At 35.4% G+C, this 17,236-nt stretch overlaps 1 protein-coding gene and 1 long non-coding RNA gene across 9 annotated transcripts; both read left to right on the plus strand.

Moving 5' to 3' along the window:
• Positions 1 to 5,095: 5,095 nt before the first annotated feature.
• Positions 5,096 to 7,448, plus strand: LOC149676429 (uncharacterized). The gene is made up of 5 exons (XM_089838733.1): positions 5,096 to 5,111; positions 5,188 to 6,570; positions 6,647 to 6,873; positions 6,958 to 7,052; positions 7,235 to 7,448. The coding sequence occupies exons 1-5, from the start codon at positions 5,096 to 5,098 to the stop codon at positions 7,446 to 7,448; spliced, it is 1,935 nt and encodes a 644-aa protein (XP_089694859.1).
• A 5,855-nt stretch (positions 7,449 to 13,303) lies between these two features.
• LOC149676430 (uncharacterized) lies at positions 13,304 to 16,201 on the plus strand. Of its 8 annotated transcripts, none has more exons than XR_016366695.1 (6): positions 13,304 to 13,798; positions 13,882 to 13,972; positions 14,153 to 14,274; positions 14,354 to 14,492; positions 14,574 to 14,672; positions 14,777 to 16,201. It is a non-coding gene; the product is annotated as an uncharacterized LOC149676430 (long non-coding RNA). The 8 variants fall into 8 exon arrangements; XR_016366693.1 differs by having other exon boundaries at positions 13,660 to 13,798; positions 13,858 to 13,972; XR_016366694.1 differs by having other exon boundaries at positions 13,882 to 14,274.
• The last annotated feature ends 1,035 nt before the right edge of the window (positions 16,202 to 17,236 follow it).

Consider the following 17,236-nt stretch of genomic DNA (forward strand, 5'->3'; position numbering starts at 1 on the left):
AAAAACCTTTTTTTAAACAGTTGAATCATTCTTTGATAGAATTTCGAAGGAAGAAGTTAAGTGTTTGATTTGCTCGATTAATTTTGTTCGGCAAATAATATAATTAAGCCTTACGTATTACTGAAGGAGATTGATTTTGCCAACCTTTGTGAGTATTTAACTGTTTAATAATTATTTTGGTTAAGTGGGAGCCTAGCTTATGTGTGATTGGGTTGTGGCTTCCATGATTTGGGCACATTTGCTTTTTGTGTGGCAAGGTATGATTCAGCTTTGATATGGACAAATGTTACAAATCATACTGGTAGACTAAGAATGCGGTTGAGGTATAGCGAGAGAGTAGAGTTTCCACAGCAATTGAGAGATATTGAAAAGGCTTGAACAATAGACTATTTTAAAATTCAATTCCTGCACTTGCAAAGAATTAAAAAAAGCGATAGATGCATATATTTAGGTTGTTTAAGGGGTAGTGATAGTCATCTCCACTCGGAGAGGTAATATTTTGGCTTTCCCAACTTGTTCTAAATTGAGAATAAATCACACTTTGTGTTTTATTTTAGTTTTTACATTTGATATGGGGACCTTTTATCCTACAGGTTTTCGTGGTCTTGCACACTTAATCAAGCCAGGTATTTCTTCTATCTTCCAAATTCCTTAGACTTAAAACTTAATCGAAAATGTTTTTGGTGTTGAGGTTTTATATTCGATTTTGGGACCCTTTTCTTCATGATTTTTAATTTTTTTTGTTGAAAATTTTTAAATCTCCTAAGGTACAACGCACTGAAAAAAGCCTCGAATTTAATATATAAACATATTAAATTGAAATTTAAAATAATTCCATATGAAATCTATTTTAGAATTTGGATGAAACTAGATAATTTCTTAAGATTCTGAATCATGCAGTAAATTAGAATCATAATTTAGATATAATGTATAATTGAAATCTAGAATAAATCTGGATCTGTTTTTAACTTTGACTTTTTACCTCCAGAATCAACGGTTTTTAGTTTTTTCATAATGCTATGCACAGAAATTTGAAATTTTGTTTCAAAGGTATAAAACATTTAATATAGCCTTGTATTTTCAATATCTTATTTACTTGTAATCCAGAAATGTCCCATCTCGTCTCTAACTGTTTACGTTCGTTATGCTGATCGTTGTTCCAAGGGTTTTCATATGTTTTAGGTTAACTAAATAGATGCCCAATGGTGTACTTAAATTAGACTAAAATGTTTGAAATATACCTCTATTTTTCAAATTGAGAATTAATCCCTTTTTGTGTTTAATTTTGACTGTTTATACGCGTTATGAGAACCCTTGTTATAACGGTTATACAATTTTTCGTCTAAAATTTCACGAGCTATCTCCTATTACACTTAAAACCGCTCGATTTTTTGTGGTATTCTAAAATTATTATTATTATTAATAAATCCAATTTTAAGTTTAATTTGTCACTTTTACATCTAATATGGGAAAATTCATTAACAATTTTCATGTGGTTTTTTTTTTGTTAAAGGGGAATTACAAAAGTGATAAACGGATTCAAGTGTATTTATAGTCAAAAAAGTATATCTGTTATATTTACGACTTAATAGTGTTCTTTCCTAAGAAAAGTAATTAAATGTATAAAACAGTAGCATTGAAAATTAAGAGCTAAAATTGAAAGCCATAGAAATTTAAGGCGCGATAAAAGCCCAAAACCAGATTTTCAACATGCAGCTAAAGGCACGATGCTGGATAAGAAACTCGAGACTCGGCTCGAAGCTCGAAAACCGAAAAAAGAGAGGCGGGAGGCTCGACTCGAAACCAAAAAATCAAGACTCGCACAGCCCTTACACTCTTAGAAATTGCTGTTCAAATACTGTTTTCTTTTGAACAAAGCAGTTCTTTCCAGAACGATTGCTGTTCAAAATTGTAGAATACTGTTCTAAATGTTCTCGTCTGTTCTACCTTGAACTAGCAATAAGTTAAGAACAACACTCAGTTCTTGCTAGAACGTAGTGCAAAATCCAAGTTCTATGTCGACCAGCGAGCTGTTCCACTAAAATAATCTTCACCTCTGTCTTAACCTTGTTCTGGGTGGCACAACTTGTTGTTCTTAACAGAACACCATTTTAATTATTTATAATAATTACATTACATTGTGCAGTAGTAATTTATGGTGTGTTTCGAAACTCAAGGCAATATATATTTTTTGTTGATGATTTTGCTATGAAAACTCAATTGCATTTTTCAACCCAATAACTAAGACAAATTTAGAAGGCGCTGCCATACTACATTAATCTGTTCTAGTCTTTGTTCAGGGTGGTACAACTTGTTGTTCCCAAATAAGAAGCGGTTTAAAATGAGTGTATTCGAAAGATTATTTTTGCCGCGGTACATCTACGCATGCGCTTCTACTGTATTTGGCGTTTGAATTTTTGGCTTGGTGCAAACCGATTTTTTAACGACCGCGTAGGGGGGGAACCACGGAGAGTGACATTTATTTAAGCCCCGGTATTTTTCCTATAGATTATTCCACCATTTCTAGCTCCGCCCCCCCGACACTCATACGTTGAAGGGCTTGCTCCTATAAAAAGGGTTGCCACAGTCGCGACTCGCGAGGGTAGTCAGGTGGCTTAGGTCAACTGTTTTTTTTTTTAAAGTTAGTCAGGTGGATTAGGTCAACTGTTTTTTTAGTATAAGTTTTTCGAAGATAGGCGTGCAGCGTGCTTGAACTGAGTCTTCAATTTGTGCTGCTACGGTAGTACGGTCGAAGGTTTTTGTGTTCATCACAGAAGTCTAGCTTACAAATTTGAGCGTGGAAGTTGGTTAAATTTCGGTATTTTCGCGTAACTGAACATTTCGTCACCAATCATAATCAAGAACTTGAAAGTATAATTTACGAAGCTCCAGCCTACAAGGCACGTTAATAAGGTAAGTCTAGTTATATGCCTCTAATATCCTCATAAATGTTATAAATAGACCTATATGCAGTTCATAAATGTTAGAAATAGACCTATATGCAGAGATGGGCACTATCGTATCATTTTTGAATCTGATAGTTAATGTGATAGTTGATAAAACCATTGCCTATCATTTTATCGATTTTGATATTGATATTCGTATCTAAAAAGGGGGATGGAAATGTTTTTAATCTGAGACTGATGAGTTAAAAAACTTAAGAATATTTGATAGTTTTATTGATTCACGTATTTTTAAGACTATTTGATTTGATTTTCAATTGATAGTTGATTCATAACGAGCTTCGGATAGTTGATATTTTATAGTTAGTTTTATACATAAAATATTCATGATGCCGGGGGGAAAAAGCAGAGATGAAGGGAGTTCCTACCCTCGGGCCAAGGAATTTATAGAAAGGCCTATTATTTTCTTCTCTTATACTTCATTCCCCCCCTTTACGTTGCTTATACAAGCGGAGCCCGCCCCTTCTTAACAACTGCACGTGCAGCATGACGACGGGAAAGTTTTCTACGATAGACAATATACCAAAGGAATGAACGGCTGTTACTTGAAACTTCCCGCGCTTCCACCATGAACGCTGGATCTCTAAAGGGACCGGAAAACGCCCGCCTTCCACTGTACAAACCGAGTCCTCTCTAGCATAGCGTCGGGGGAAGGGACGGGGGTAGTGAATTTGGGAACACTCAAGGCCATTCAGTCTTTTGTGATTCTGAATAAACCTATTGAAAACGACCTTGGCCGTACCCGGTTTTTTTATTTATTTTTTTACAAAGCAAACGTGCTATAGAGAAAAATCTATTCCGTTTACCAGTCCCTTTAGAGATCCAGCGTTCATGCTTCCACGATGCAGCCTGCAGGTTCCCACCGGCTAAGGCCTCTTTTATTCAAATATATTATCTATGTTTCCATGGAAAACTTTTAAATTCTTCACTCTCGGTTAACGGGTTAATGACCAGCAGGGAGGGGAGGGGAGGGGGTAGCGTAAATAACGGCGCTTGCAGCTCAGGGCCGAAAATAAGGAAAATTTATTATAGGACATATGTCCAGTGACCCCCCCTATTTGACTGGAAAATTTATAGGACATTGTCCACTGGAGTGTGCAAAAATAGTGTCGCATCTTCATAGTCAAGCTATCAAAACACCCTTAGTTTTTAAAAAAGTTATGGGACATTTTAAAAAATTATTGGACAATGTCCAGTGTCCTGTGCTTATTTCCGGCCCTGCGGCTTGCTGGCTGGCACTGTCTACATGTTATTTTATTATGTTAAACGTCAATTTTGATATTGATATTTCGCTCTCTTCTTTGATATTTGAAATAACATAGTGTTCACAAAAGGGGCAAGAGAAATTCCCTCCCCAATTGGCTAGCTTAATCCTTACTTCAGGGTTGCCAGTAATTTGTGAGTGCATCTCAGGTTTGGATCTGAATTGAACAGAACTATAAGCCTTTCAGTCTGTTTAAGATAACTGTTGAATTGCACTCACAAATAACTGGCAACACTGGCCTGAACACAATGAAAGGTAAAGAAAATGATTTGAGAGTTAATTTGAATTACTCAGCCGAAGTTTGACAGCATACTTGATAGTATTTATAAAATATAAGAGAGAGAACGAAAAGGGAAAATAGACTAGTGGCGGTAGACAGGGGGGCGCTTTGATAAGAGGGGATGACACTGAGCTAAGAGATAGAAGGATATGACGTTTGCATACTTAGAACTGCCATTACTCTGTAGGCTTTTCTATAAATTCCTCTCGCGGGACTGTAGGAACGCCCTTTATCTCTGCTTTTGGAATGAACCTTGTTGGTTTTTGAGCTTTATTGTTGGTCCTAAACCGAATGGCCTCGAATTTACCCAAATTTACCTCATCCTCCTTTCCCCTGATGCTATGCTATGATCCAGCGTTCATGGTGCTATAGGGAGAAAGCAATAGCCAGGGACTTTTTCGAAACTTTCCATAGACCCTGCAGACACCACCAATCTCAATGGGGTTTGGGTATCTTCCCTTTTTGTAAGTTTCTATTTATGTAAATTATGGAAAGGTCTATTGAACACGAAATTAAATGTTATTAGCTTTTAATACTAGATAAAACGCATTTATAAAGATAGGAGAGACGACATTTTACGTGCTCGATATGTGGAGTAACGAGGGTTAAATTATCCAATCATTTATCTCACGTGAAAAATCTTCATTTATCCTCTCCTTTCTTCGAAATAACTTGCTCAGTTAGTGGATGTGAATCAACATACAAAATATACGAATCTTACAAAAAACATGTTTACCGTAAACATAATTTTAATTTGTCAAATGAAGGAACTTCTGAACCATTAACAATTAATGGTGATGAACAATGGGGTAACGAATCAGTTGAACATATGGAAATTGAAGACATAAATAGTGAAAATGAATCCAGTTTGATAAAACCTGAAAACCAATTTGCCATGCTTGCATTAAAGATTAGAGAACATTATAAACTTCCGCTTTCTACAGCGCATAATATTTCTGCTGATTTCTGTCACGTATTTGAAAGTCTGAGTAAAGTGGAGTCAGTGGACTCGATGAAAGCTGTACAAATTTTAAAAAGTGAATACGCTCTATCATCCTACTGCAGAAAATATCTTAACCTTATTGAGCCTGTAGAACATATTCTGGGCTATAAAAGGATTAACAGAAAGGACGTGAAACACTCCTATATGGTCGTACCATTGCTTAGTCTTCTAGAAATGATGCTAAATCATACTGACATATTTAACGACGTCTGTAAAAACTCAGACTTAAACCGTAACAGAGAAGATAATTCGAAGCTAGTTGATTTCCAAGACGGTGAAATGTTTAAAAGGCACAAATTCTTTAAAAAATGTAGGGATTCAAATACCCTTTCCCTTATTTTACACTTCTATCTTGATGAAGTAGAATTATGCAATCCTCTAGGCGGTAAAAAAGGGAAAAATAAAGTAACTCTTGTTTATTTCACTCTGGGGAATGTATCCCCATATCGAAGAAGCAAACTGAGCCAGATATTTTTGTCAATGGTTATCAAACATACATATGTTAAGAAATATGGATATGCCAAAGTTTTTGAACCTCTACTTGATGACATTTCAAAACTCCAAAAAGAAGGTGTTCTTATTCAAAATCAAGATACTCGTGTTTATGGAACCTTGGGTACAATTAGCGCTGATAATCTTTCTAGCCACGCAATTGGTGGCTTCTCTCAAAATTTCTCGAGTAAAAGAATATGCAGATTTTGCATGGCCAGCAAAGAGGACATATCAGTTAAATTTGAAGAATCTAGCTTTAATTTGAGGAGTGAAGATGTGAACGATTATCATTTGGCTGAAGTTAACAAAAATAAGGCCAATGCAAGTATTTACGGTGTTTCGACAGAGTCCCCTTTCAAAACTCTACCTTACTTTAAAATAACTGAGTCTTTACCACCAGATCTTATGCACGACCTTTTTGAACGAGTAATTCCTGTTGTTGGAAAGATAGTGATTGTTTGGATAATAAAAAATGGGTACATGTCTCTAGATTTGATAAATTGGAAGATAGATAACTTTAAATACGGTGAAATTGAGAAAAGCAACAAACCCACACTCATAAACAAGAGTATATCAAAAGGGAAAATTATTGGTAGCGCCTCCCAAAAAAAAATGTCTTTTTTACTTACTTCCCTTCTTATTAGGAAACGTGGTACCAAGGGATAATGCATATTGGAATCTATATTTACTTCTTAATGAGATAGTTCAAATCGTCATGTCTCCGATAATTAATACTCTTTGGCTACCGCACTTAGAGAAACTTGTGTGTGACTTCAGTTACGCTTTAAAAACCATAAGCCCTAATAACTTTATACCAAAAATGCACTTCATGATTCATTATGCAAGACTAACAGAAGAATTCGGGCCCCTAGTGAGATTTTGGTGCATGAGATACGAAGCTAAACATCAATATTTTAAGAATTTACCACCAAAGTTAGAAATTTTAAAAATATAGCTAAAACGTAGCTATCCCGTAGACACCAATATTTACTTTTCTGGCAACAATCCGGTGATGATGGCTTTGAAAATGACTTTGGTCAAGGAAAAAGTGTAAAATGTGCGTTTGAAGTATTTCCGCCGAGTTTGAGGTGTATGGTAGAAAAGTTTCTAGGTTTAGAAAATATTGATTACGTTCTTGAAATTCAGCATTTGACTCGGAGAAATACTAAATACAGAAAGGGATTTTTTCTTGTATCAAGTCTAATATACGAAGATGTTCCAATTTTTTTTAGAGTAGAACACATATTTAAAGTTGACTCTTTCGTGATTATTTGTGGACGTTTATACGATATTATTGATTATGACGCTCATTTAGCTTCATATTGTGTGACGGATGCCGGTTTATGGCATGTCATATATCCAAATGAACATATTATTCACAACCCAATTCATTCTTATATTTGTGAGGGAAAAGAATATTTGAAACTGAGTCATTATTTGTTGTAGATACAATATGACTGAAGTTGTATATCACGTGACATGTGGCGAGTCAAAAGTTCAAATTGTTTTTGATTTGACATTGACATTGTCCGATTTGAAAACCAAAATAGAAGATGAATTTGGAAAGTCTGTAAAAATTTTACAATTGTATGACGAGGGCTGGAAAGAATGGCTTGATATAAGACCCAATGATAACTTACCACCTACACGTTCGAAATTAAATGTTATTGCGGAGGAGCTTGCTAACATTGATCAAGCTACAGTGGCGGTTTCTGCAGGAATAGCGTAAGAGTATCTTCATCCCCGTATATATACGCTTATAAAACTTAAACATTTTTCAACAGTGCATCACTAAATTCATCCCTGCTGGTTCAGCCTCCTTGTCAAGATGTTGAAATGCAAGTACCTGTAAATGAGGAATGTGTGGAACGAAACATTCCGATGGATTACCAAATTCCAAAGTTTTCCATCGACATTGAAAGTATGATTGTGGAAAAAAATACAGAAATATTTCAGAGAAAATATCGCGGAAAAATATTGCCAACTTTATACGAGGACATGAGAAGATTTAAACTGTAAGAAAGTCTATTTGTTTAGACACATAACTAATTTAAGAGTGTATGGTTTGATTATTAACAATTACATTGGTTTTTGAAAGGTTTCCTACGCGAGATGAATATATCATTGTTGTAAATTCTCTTGTTAAAAAACATAAATTTCTGAGTGACAAATCGAACTTGAAAGATAATACACCATATGTAAGATATTGTGACATTTGAAGTACTGTGAAGTACGTTTATATAATATTCTTAATTGTGTAGAATTCTTGGCTGGTTGCGTTGAATCAAAAATTTCGCCATGCCCGAAGTGGACTGACACATATAAAAGCTATATCGGAAAGCCAGAGGAAATATTCCTATCTGAACAAAATCCAGATAAAACCAGTAGCCGAGGGTGAACTTCCGAGGACAGACAGATTGAAACAAACAATGGTAGTTTGTATAAACATAAGATCCACAAATATTAGTACAACAATAAGTAGCCTATCAGCCTAAGTATTTGTTTCAAATCAAAAGATATTGAAGTTATTCGTATTTTACTAGAAAAATGTGACTGGCTTAGCCGAGGATGAAAAAAGCATAAACGAATATCTGGGAGGCTATTCTCTAAGGTCCTTTTGGAGGAATTTCGATCCGAATCTTTTCCTTCGGAGTCAATTTCTCCGAATGAAAATAAAACTTATTCTGTAAGCACCTTATCCTAATCATACGGTGATAACCTCTCCGAATCATTCGGCGGCCGAAAGAGACGGCCGAATCGAGCATTCGGAGTTTTTACCGCCTCTCTTCCCTCCACATGATGTTTGTCCTCCACAGACATCGGAGGATATTTTGAGAAGAAACGTGAGAAACCTTACATCTAAAGCTTGGCGGCAAGACAAGAAGTTGCAAGAGCTTCAAGAAAAACTAACAGACGCAAAATGCGAACTAAGACAGTACCAGCAAGGCGCTTTCAAGAAGGTCAAACGAATTATCGAAGAAGCTGATGAAGGTTGTGGAGAAGCTTCTTTCCTCTTGGACCTTATTTACAACTTTCAGAAGAAAAGGCCTTCTTGGAATTTGGAAGTAGTTCGACAGTGTGCTGTTTGGAATTTCACCTCACCAAAAGGTTATAACCATCCAAAGAAATCTGGATTTCTAACTCTTCCTTCGAAAAGTACACTTAAAAGGTATACTGGCGGAGTTGATGGGGAGACTGGTTATACCAAATTGGTGAAGGAACGCCTTGAAGCAAAACGGCTAGAACCCCAAGAAATATTTGTATCACTGATCATTGACGAAATGGCAATAAACCCCAAACTAGTTTATGACAAGCGCATTGATAGTGTTTGGGTTGAAAGACTTAAAAAAACCACCAGCAGAGGCCTCTTCAAATTTGTCAATGGATGACATTGATGAGTGTCTAAGTGAAAGGCCAAAGGAACCTGTAGTCGCAAATCAGCTCCTGTGCTTTGTGATTAATGGTCTTTCTACATCATACACAATACCAGTTGCTTATTTTTTTACCAGACAGACCACTGGGGAAGACTTGTATCGCCTAGTTATAATGGTCATTAAGGATGTTGAAGAATGTGGATTTTCAATTGTGAGAGTGGTCACTGACAATGCCAAGACAAACGTGGCCATGATGCGCCGAATGAGCAGTGGCCCTCGTTGCAAACTGGAATGTAACATTCAGCATCCTAATGATGAAACCAGGCGACTTTTTTAAGCTTTGACACAAGTCACATCTTAAAGAACCTTAGAAATAGATTCATGGACATTAAAACAGATGATGATTCTTCACTGATATCTGGAAAATTCGTAATTCAACTTTACGAACTTCAAAAAACGAAACGGTCAAGCCAGTTTGACGTTTGACACGAAAACATGTTTATCCATCTAACTTTGAGAAAATGAATGTCCAGAGAGCAGTTGACATATTTTCTACACCAGTCATCGCTGCCATTGAATACCTGTGCTCGCATAGCAACAGTCACCCGCAAGCGTACAAATTTAGAAAGGCTGGACCTACTATCGAGTACATGAAAATGGTGCAAAAGTGGTTCGATTAGCACAACATCTGCAATAAGAGGCACTGTTACCAATCTCGTAATGACAACAAAGCACCATTCACCACCATTGATGACGAGAGGCTGGAGTGGCTCCAAACCACTTTTTTACAATACATTAACGACATTCAATTTGATAAACAGAAATTCTTTTTTACAACAAAAACTTTCGAGGCATTTAAGGTCACCACCGAGTCTTCTGTCGCTTGTGTTGGCTATCTTCTCGAGGAAGGTTTCCACTACGTTTTGACCAGGAAGCTAACGAGTGACAATGTTGAGCTCTTTTTCTCTAAACTTCGATCTATGTCAGGTGGCAATGACATGCTTGATGCCAGAGCAACTCTGTTTAGTCTGGAAAACATTTTGAAAAAAAGGAAAATTAACGCTTCTTCCAGCGGAGCAAATGTTCAAGCTGAAGATTTCCCAGAACATCCTGCCCTTTCTAACACCGATTTTCGTGACCAATTAACTACGTCAGGTACAGTATTAGAACCAAAACTTCCCTTAAACGTTATTTCCATTCTAGATGAGCTATCAGAACTCCCAGCTCCGCAGAGAGCAACACTAAACCTGGCTAGTGTTGCTGGATTAGCGGGATACATTATCAGATTGATGGAAGAAATGAAATTTTGTGGTTTTTGCCAATTAAACATATCTGAACCACGTCTTCGAACACCTCTGCTTGACCTGATAAGAAGCACAGATCAGGGTGAACTTCGCTATCCAAGCCCAGTCATTTGTCTCGCTGATATCCACAGTGGTATCTTTCGTAGACAGAGCAGTACCGCATTTGCAAAGCGCTCCTCACATCCGCGCCAATATAACAGCAATTTTGGAGAAAAAAATCCAACGTTCACCAGTCCTTCTGTGTGAGTTTAATGATGATGGGGAGCATCCTTTGCTAGTTGCCAAACTCATTTGCGAAAAGCTTGTGCCCACTTTAATTGACAATATTTCTCGAAAAACATCAGAGAAATACGAGAAGACCAAAGAACTCGCATCAAAACCACTATCAAGAAAAATTCATAAAGTGTAATCTTTCACTTAGGCCATGTAAAAACAGACTTTAATAAAATATTTTTGCGTTTGTGGTTAGAGAATAGAACGCCAGTATGGGCTTCAAAGATGGCGGCCACTGTTAAGGCGGGGGAGCCTAGTTTTTACGTTTTCTCTCTTTTTTGTAAGCTTAAAGGTAGGAATAAATTTATAAAGACCATAATATAAAGTGAGAAATATTTATTTCACAAGAACAATGAAGACTAATTTATGTTAATAAAAATGTCTGCAGACAAAGCCCCAGTCAATTAAAATATATAAAATTTTACAAATTTAAAATTATTTAATGTAACCATAAGGTGCTGTAGTATAATCGGGGAAAACGCGAACTTTATCTACGACCACCTGATATGTTTTGGTCTGTTCTATCGTAATTAAAGTATGATTGGGTAGGCGTCGTATTTGAGGTCCAATGGGTACCGGCACAGAGTTTATTTCAGGTTTCCCCTGGTTGTTCACTCCCAATAATTTTTTCATGATATCAAAATTAACATAATTTTCTGTAGATGTGTTTAAGTAGAATCCTTTAACTTTAATAATGTTAGTAATTTTATCAGTTGCGGGATCGTAAATGTTCATGGAATAGTTTTTAGCCCCAGCACTTCCGAACTCACAAATATATGCGTCTTTTCCGTAAGGTTCTAGTTCATTTTTTAATTCCCCAAGGTAATCCCCTGTCGGGAGTATTGGGACGCCATCTGGTGAGAGGTAGATAAGGCTGTCAGTATCCATATAAAAACAGAGGTCACCTACCATCTCAAGATGTTTTAAAAGATGAAGTCGCGCCATAGTTGTTGGATAACACGCTATTACCACATTTGTATGCTTATGCGCTATCTCATTCTCGGCAATGTCTTCTGATTTAACTAAGATGGTGTTGTCATTTAAAGTCATGAGACTTTTTACTTCTTTATCGGGGTTGAGGATCAATTCGTATAGAGTCTTGGCGTCTTTTATGATGTCTGTTGAGGCGTGTCTAGTTTTCTGTCCAAATTTCCCCCAAAAAGAGTTAAGCATAAGCTTACTGAGGCATCTTAACCCCTCGTTCTTTTCGATTTTATCTATATCTAGATCTATCCCCTCAACTTCTTTGTAGTTCCTGACATAATTTTCTTTGTCCTCCTGGGTGATACAATCGGCAGGGAAACCGCTAGCCAGAGTTTTGTACTCTAAAAAGGCGTTTACGTAGTCTTTAAAAAGACCGCCTTGTTTAGTCTCTGTGTTGTACTGTGTGATCTTGTACGACCAGGCTTCGTACATGCGCGTGATTTTGTATCCTCGCTCTACGGCGTATCTCAACTCGTCGGTAACCCAGGTACCCCGCAGCTCTCTCTGATCAGGTGTGTGTGAACAGTCACCTTGAAATTGAGTTTTACAACAGGTGTAACATAGGGGAAAGGTGAGCTTACCATTTATCAGAGCGGGTAAAACCGGATGTATGAGATTTTGAGCCGGAAGTACATCGCACTTGAGAAGGTCATCAAAAGAAAATATGTCAGGAAAATTATCTAAAATAATTTGTGGATGTCCAATAGGAATTTTACCCGTTTTGTTCACGAACGGATATAAACTGGTGAAATCAACGTAGTGCATTTTTTCTGTACCAGCTGTTTTATGGTACAGTTTGATAGCGCTACAACGACCTCCAAAGAAAGCATCACGTGGGTTCAATCTTTTGGCTGTTTTAATACGAATGTCGTTGCGTTTTAAAAAATCATTTATTTCGGTGTTATTTGTTTCGTCCTGTAGCCACTCACATTCCCATTTGACATTCACTTTGTAGTGGAGGGCTTCTAGTTTACAAATTTTTTCTCGGTTTTTGTGTACCTCGTATTTAATGTTTGAGTGGGGTCGCCATGTAAAATCATGTTCCTATTCTGAGAGAGCGGTAGCTCTCTTAGATAAGACTTCATACTGCCCTTAATGTATAAGGGTGGTTTTTTGATTGGATGTAACTTTTTTTGTATGAAGTTTACTGTTTTGAAAAAATTCCACAGAACTACAATTCGGGCCCTTAATATGTGGTTAAAATTTCAAAAAGGTCCATCCATTAGTTTTCCTTATAAAAAATAAAGTTGCTAAGGGTGGTTTTCATTTCCATAAAATTTATCACACCTTTTGATGAAAAACCGGAATTTTTCCCATAGAAATAACATGGGAAATTTTCTGAAAAAAAACGATCCGGTGGCTCCGATATTAGAAAAACTATACGTTTGTTGGTTTTGGGAACGGTCTTAAATGAAAGGTACAACATTTTTCATTCCGCTAAGCTATTTTCATGGAAAATAATTAAGTTTAAGTATTAATTTTGATAACATTTAGAACATAACTCGATTTGCGATTTTATATCATGGATACACTAATTTACTAGAAAATATCAGCGCGATTAAAATTGGCCTTTTTTAACGCTTAGTTGCCTCATAATAATTTGAGAGTTTCTTCATAAAGCTTTATGGATGAAATGGCCTATAGAGAGCGCGATAAGACGGCTTTAATAATGCCGCGCAGCCGCCGTGAGTCCCGTGACGTTGAAATGGCGATAGTCGGCGACGCCATCAAATACTCGAGTCTAAATCGTCGCCTTAAGTAGCGTTTATGAACTTTATGAAGCTTTTGGAAAGGAATTTGGTCTAATTTTAGTATTTTTAGTTGCTAAAACTTAATATTATTTAAATATAAAACGCTTAAGGTAAGAATTATCATTAAATTTGTAAATTATTGTAAATTAATCTATTTCATTTCACTAAGCCTTGGTCAAAACAATTTCCGTAGCACGGTTCTTATCCCATCCTGGCTCCTGGTTTCCTCATATCCTCTGCTCTTGGCTTCGAAGTTTAATGCTTTGTTTATCTCGTCAACATAGGTAACAGTAGCGCTAGTTAATTTAGGATACCGTTATCTAATTTGCTCAAATCAGGGTAGAAAAAATGTAGTCTTGTTCTTTAGTACACTTGGGCTTTTATCCGTTACCGCTATTTCCATATCTCCATTGTATTAAATAAAAATTGGCATTTCTACCCAAATAATTGAAATATTTAATTAGGTAATGCTTTTTGAAAGACCACGCTTACTACAGAACAACCAACGTAACATCTTTCTTTACATTGTAAACTATTAAACACAAGAAATAGCACTGCCGTTAACGGTGATTTTCCAATGAAATAAGTAATGACTGCACACCTTATAAGTAATGACTGCACACCTTATTTTGTCAACTAATATACCTCATTTATTATAATTTTAGCTCAAAGTGCTTTAATTGACACGCTTTTAACAAGTTTTATTATTAATTGTGATTATATGAATGTTACGCTTGATGGATGAAGTTCAGTTTGGTACGCGAGCCAACCAACAAACAATGGTTTCTAACCAAATAGACTATTGTGAGTAAATCAAAAATAGTAAATAATTTCCTAGAATGCTGCTAGTATTTTTCGTTTATTTCAACAAAATACTTCCATCAGTTTGACGGAGAAAATTCTGCGTTAGCGTTAACACAGTTTTCTGAACAACAAATAATGGAATGTTGAAATCAGTATTTAATGCCCAACATTTGTTATTAGGTAAAAATTTAATTATAAATAAAATTTTCGCGTGTCCAGTCACTGTCCATAACTCAGTTTTAAAAAACCAATGTTCCTACTGTTGTAAAATTATTCATTTGCAGAAAAAGTTTATTTTGCCAAGGTTAGCGGAGCATCTAGTGCCGTCGGGTTAAATTAACCCTAACAGATATTCTTTGAGATGTGTGGAAATTTGTTATGTGGACAAAATTGTTAACGCAAATTTATAAATAAATTGACAATTTTAATAGATATTATTAATATTATACAACAGTAGCTAAATGACTCCATTCATTCATTCATGACATGATTCATTAATGTCAGTATACATGTTTGTTCATTATTGTCAGTATTCATGTTTGTTCATTATTGTCAGTATTCATGTTTGTTCATTATTTTCAGTATAAATGATTCATTTATGTCAGTGTAAATAATTCATTTATGTCAGTGTAAATGATTCATTTATGTCAGTGTAAATAATTCATTTATGTCAGTGTAAATAATTCATTTATGTCAGTGTAAATAATTCATTTATGTCAGTGTAAATAATTCATTTATGTCAGTGTAAATAATTCGTTTATGTCAGTGTTAATAATTTATTTATTTATTTATTGAATGTGTTGTTCACAAAGTCAACAATATGACGTATGTGTCAACATCGGAGTTTAATACACTAGGCAAGTTGCGGAAAGACAATAATGGAGTAGAGTAATACGAGAACAAAAATGGATAATGTAATATTAAAAAAATAATAATAACAATAAAAACAATGTCAGTTAATTAGGAATTCCCTGCACATTAATGCAATTTTTTATAATAATCATTTAGGTTGAAGGGTGAAAGAAGTATAATGCTTACGATTTAATACAAAAAATGTCTAATAATTTACGACGAAAATGGGATTTATTAGTTAGAATGACGACATGATTCATTGGGCAAGGAATTACAATTGTCAATGACAGGCTGACAGCACATGCAAAGTGTGTTTGTCCGAAAACTGCACAGCACAGACCTCTAGGCCTCAGTCTCAAATACGTGTTAAACCTTAATGATGAAACCTCCGCTGCCGAAACTTTGGCGATAACTTTTCAAGGGAAATTATGCCAAACAGAACTGTATAGATTCTTTCATTTAATATTATTTTACATTTACATTATTTAAATTAAAATACTTCATTAAAGGTAAAAATTATTGCGGTTTACTGAGTTCCCAGTTTTATACTCACGGAATAAAACCAAGTAAATTAATTTTTATTTTAAATGCAATTTTAACGATAGTATACAACACATAGCTTGGAAATTACGCATGACGTTTATGATTGATTTCTTATAAGTGTTAAGTAAGCTTTATGATAAAAACAAACAGGACATTTCTACTTAAATTTTCGTGTTGAATATCAAACATATTGTAGATTTCTAATTAATCATTAGAAACACATTACATTTATGAAGATATTTTATTAAATATTACAAACATTAATTAATGTTGAATTAATAAATAAAATTGGAATAAATCATTATAAAACTGCACACCATTTATGATTTCCTGGTCCCGTACACCTTCCCCCCTCCCCCCTCCCGGGTGTAAACTAAAAAATTGGAATAATAGACCAAATTTAAATGATTAATAGAAAAGTGAATTATGTAATTTTAATAATTTAATTAATTTTAAAACAAATTTTTGTCATTTTTACAAACTAAAAATAAAAAAAAACAGGTGAATGATGATCCTATATAAAACAAGAAGAAAAATTATACTCTAAGAAGAATTTTATTGGGGCACAGGAAATTAAATTAACCATATAATACTGGTAGAAAAGCCAGTAACAACTAATTGTAAGGCTAGTTTAAAGTTTCGCGCGTATTAGCAACAGGTCCCTTCATTGTCACCCACAACGTCCTGGCTAATCCATAACTATGAGACTTTACTCATAATAGAGTAGTGGCACTCCATGTTAACTACCCATAGAGCTTAATGCAGTCAAAGGCAAGTAGGTGCCATTACTCTATAATACATTTTAGCCCTAACCAAAGTTTTGCCTATTCTGGAGAAATATGCTCAGAGTTTTACTATATTTCGCCATTCATAATATTTGTACCTAAATTTTTTAGTATAACATTCATGTCTAACATTAATAAAAACTGTTAACATTTTTTCCAGTGCCCCAGTTTAATATAATTCATCACATTATTTCTAAGAACTTTAATTATTTATTTTACTTACAAAACAAAAATTAAACAGTCTCCTTGGCGACAGTCTCCTCCCTATCGTCATCCTCCATTTGGATGACGACATCCTGGGGGGCCTTCGGTGGCACCCCCTCTCCTTCCTTGCCCTGAGGCATTTCCTCCTCCTTTTTTTCTTTTCCAATAATATAAATAGGCTATTAACTATCTTTATTGAATTTAGACTATCTTTTTGTTTGCTAAGCCATTCATTTGGTCTAACAATTATTAAACACAAGGAGGATTCATACCATTTACACCTGAAGGCTAGGAGGCGCCTGGAGGAAAAAATGTAAAAGGGGTTTTTGTCTTCCAGGTAGCCTGCCCTCCTGGCGTAAA

Source organism: Phalangium opilio, unplaced genomic scaffold, assembly GCF_054372755.1.
Source record: "Phalangium opilio isolate 3A_F unplaced genomic scaffold, DU_Popi_V2 ptg000046l_1, whole genome shotgun sequence".
Classification (NCBI taxonomy): domain Eukaryota; kingdom Metazoa; phylum Arthropoda; class Arachnida; order Opiliones; family Phalangiidae; genus Phalangium; species Phalangium opilio.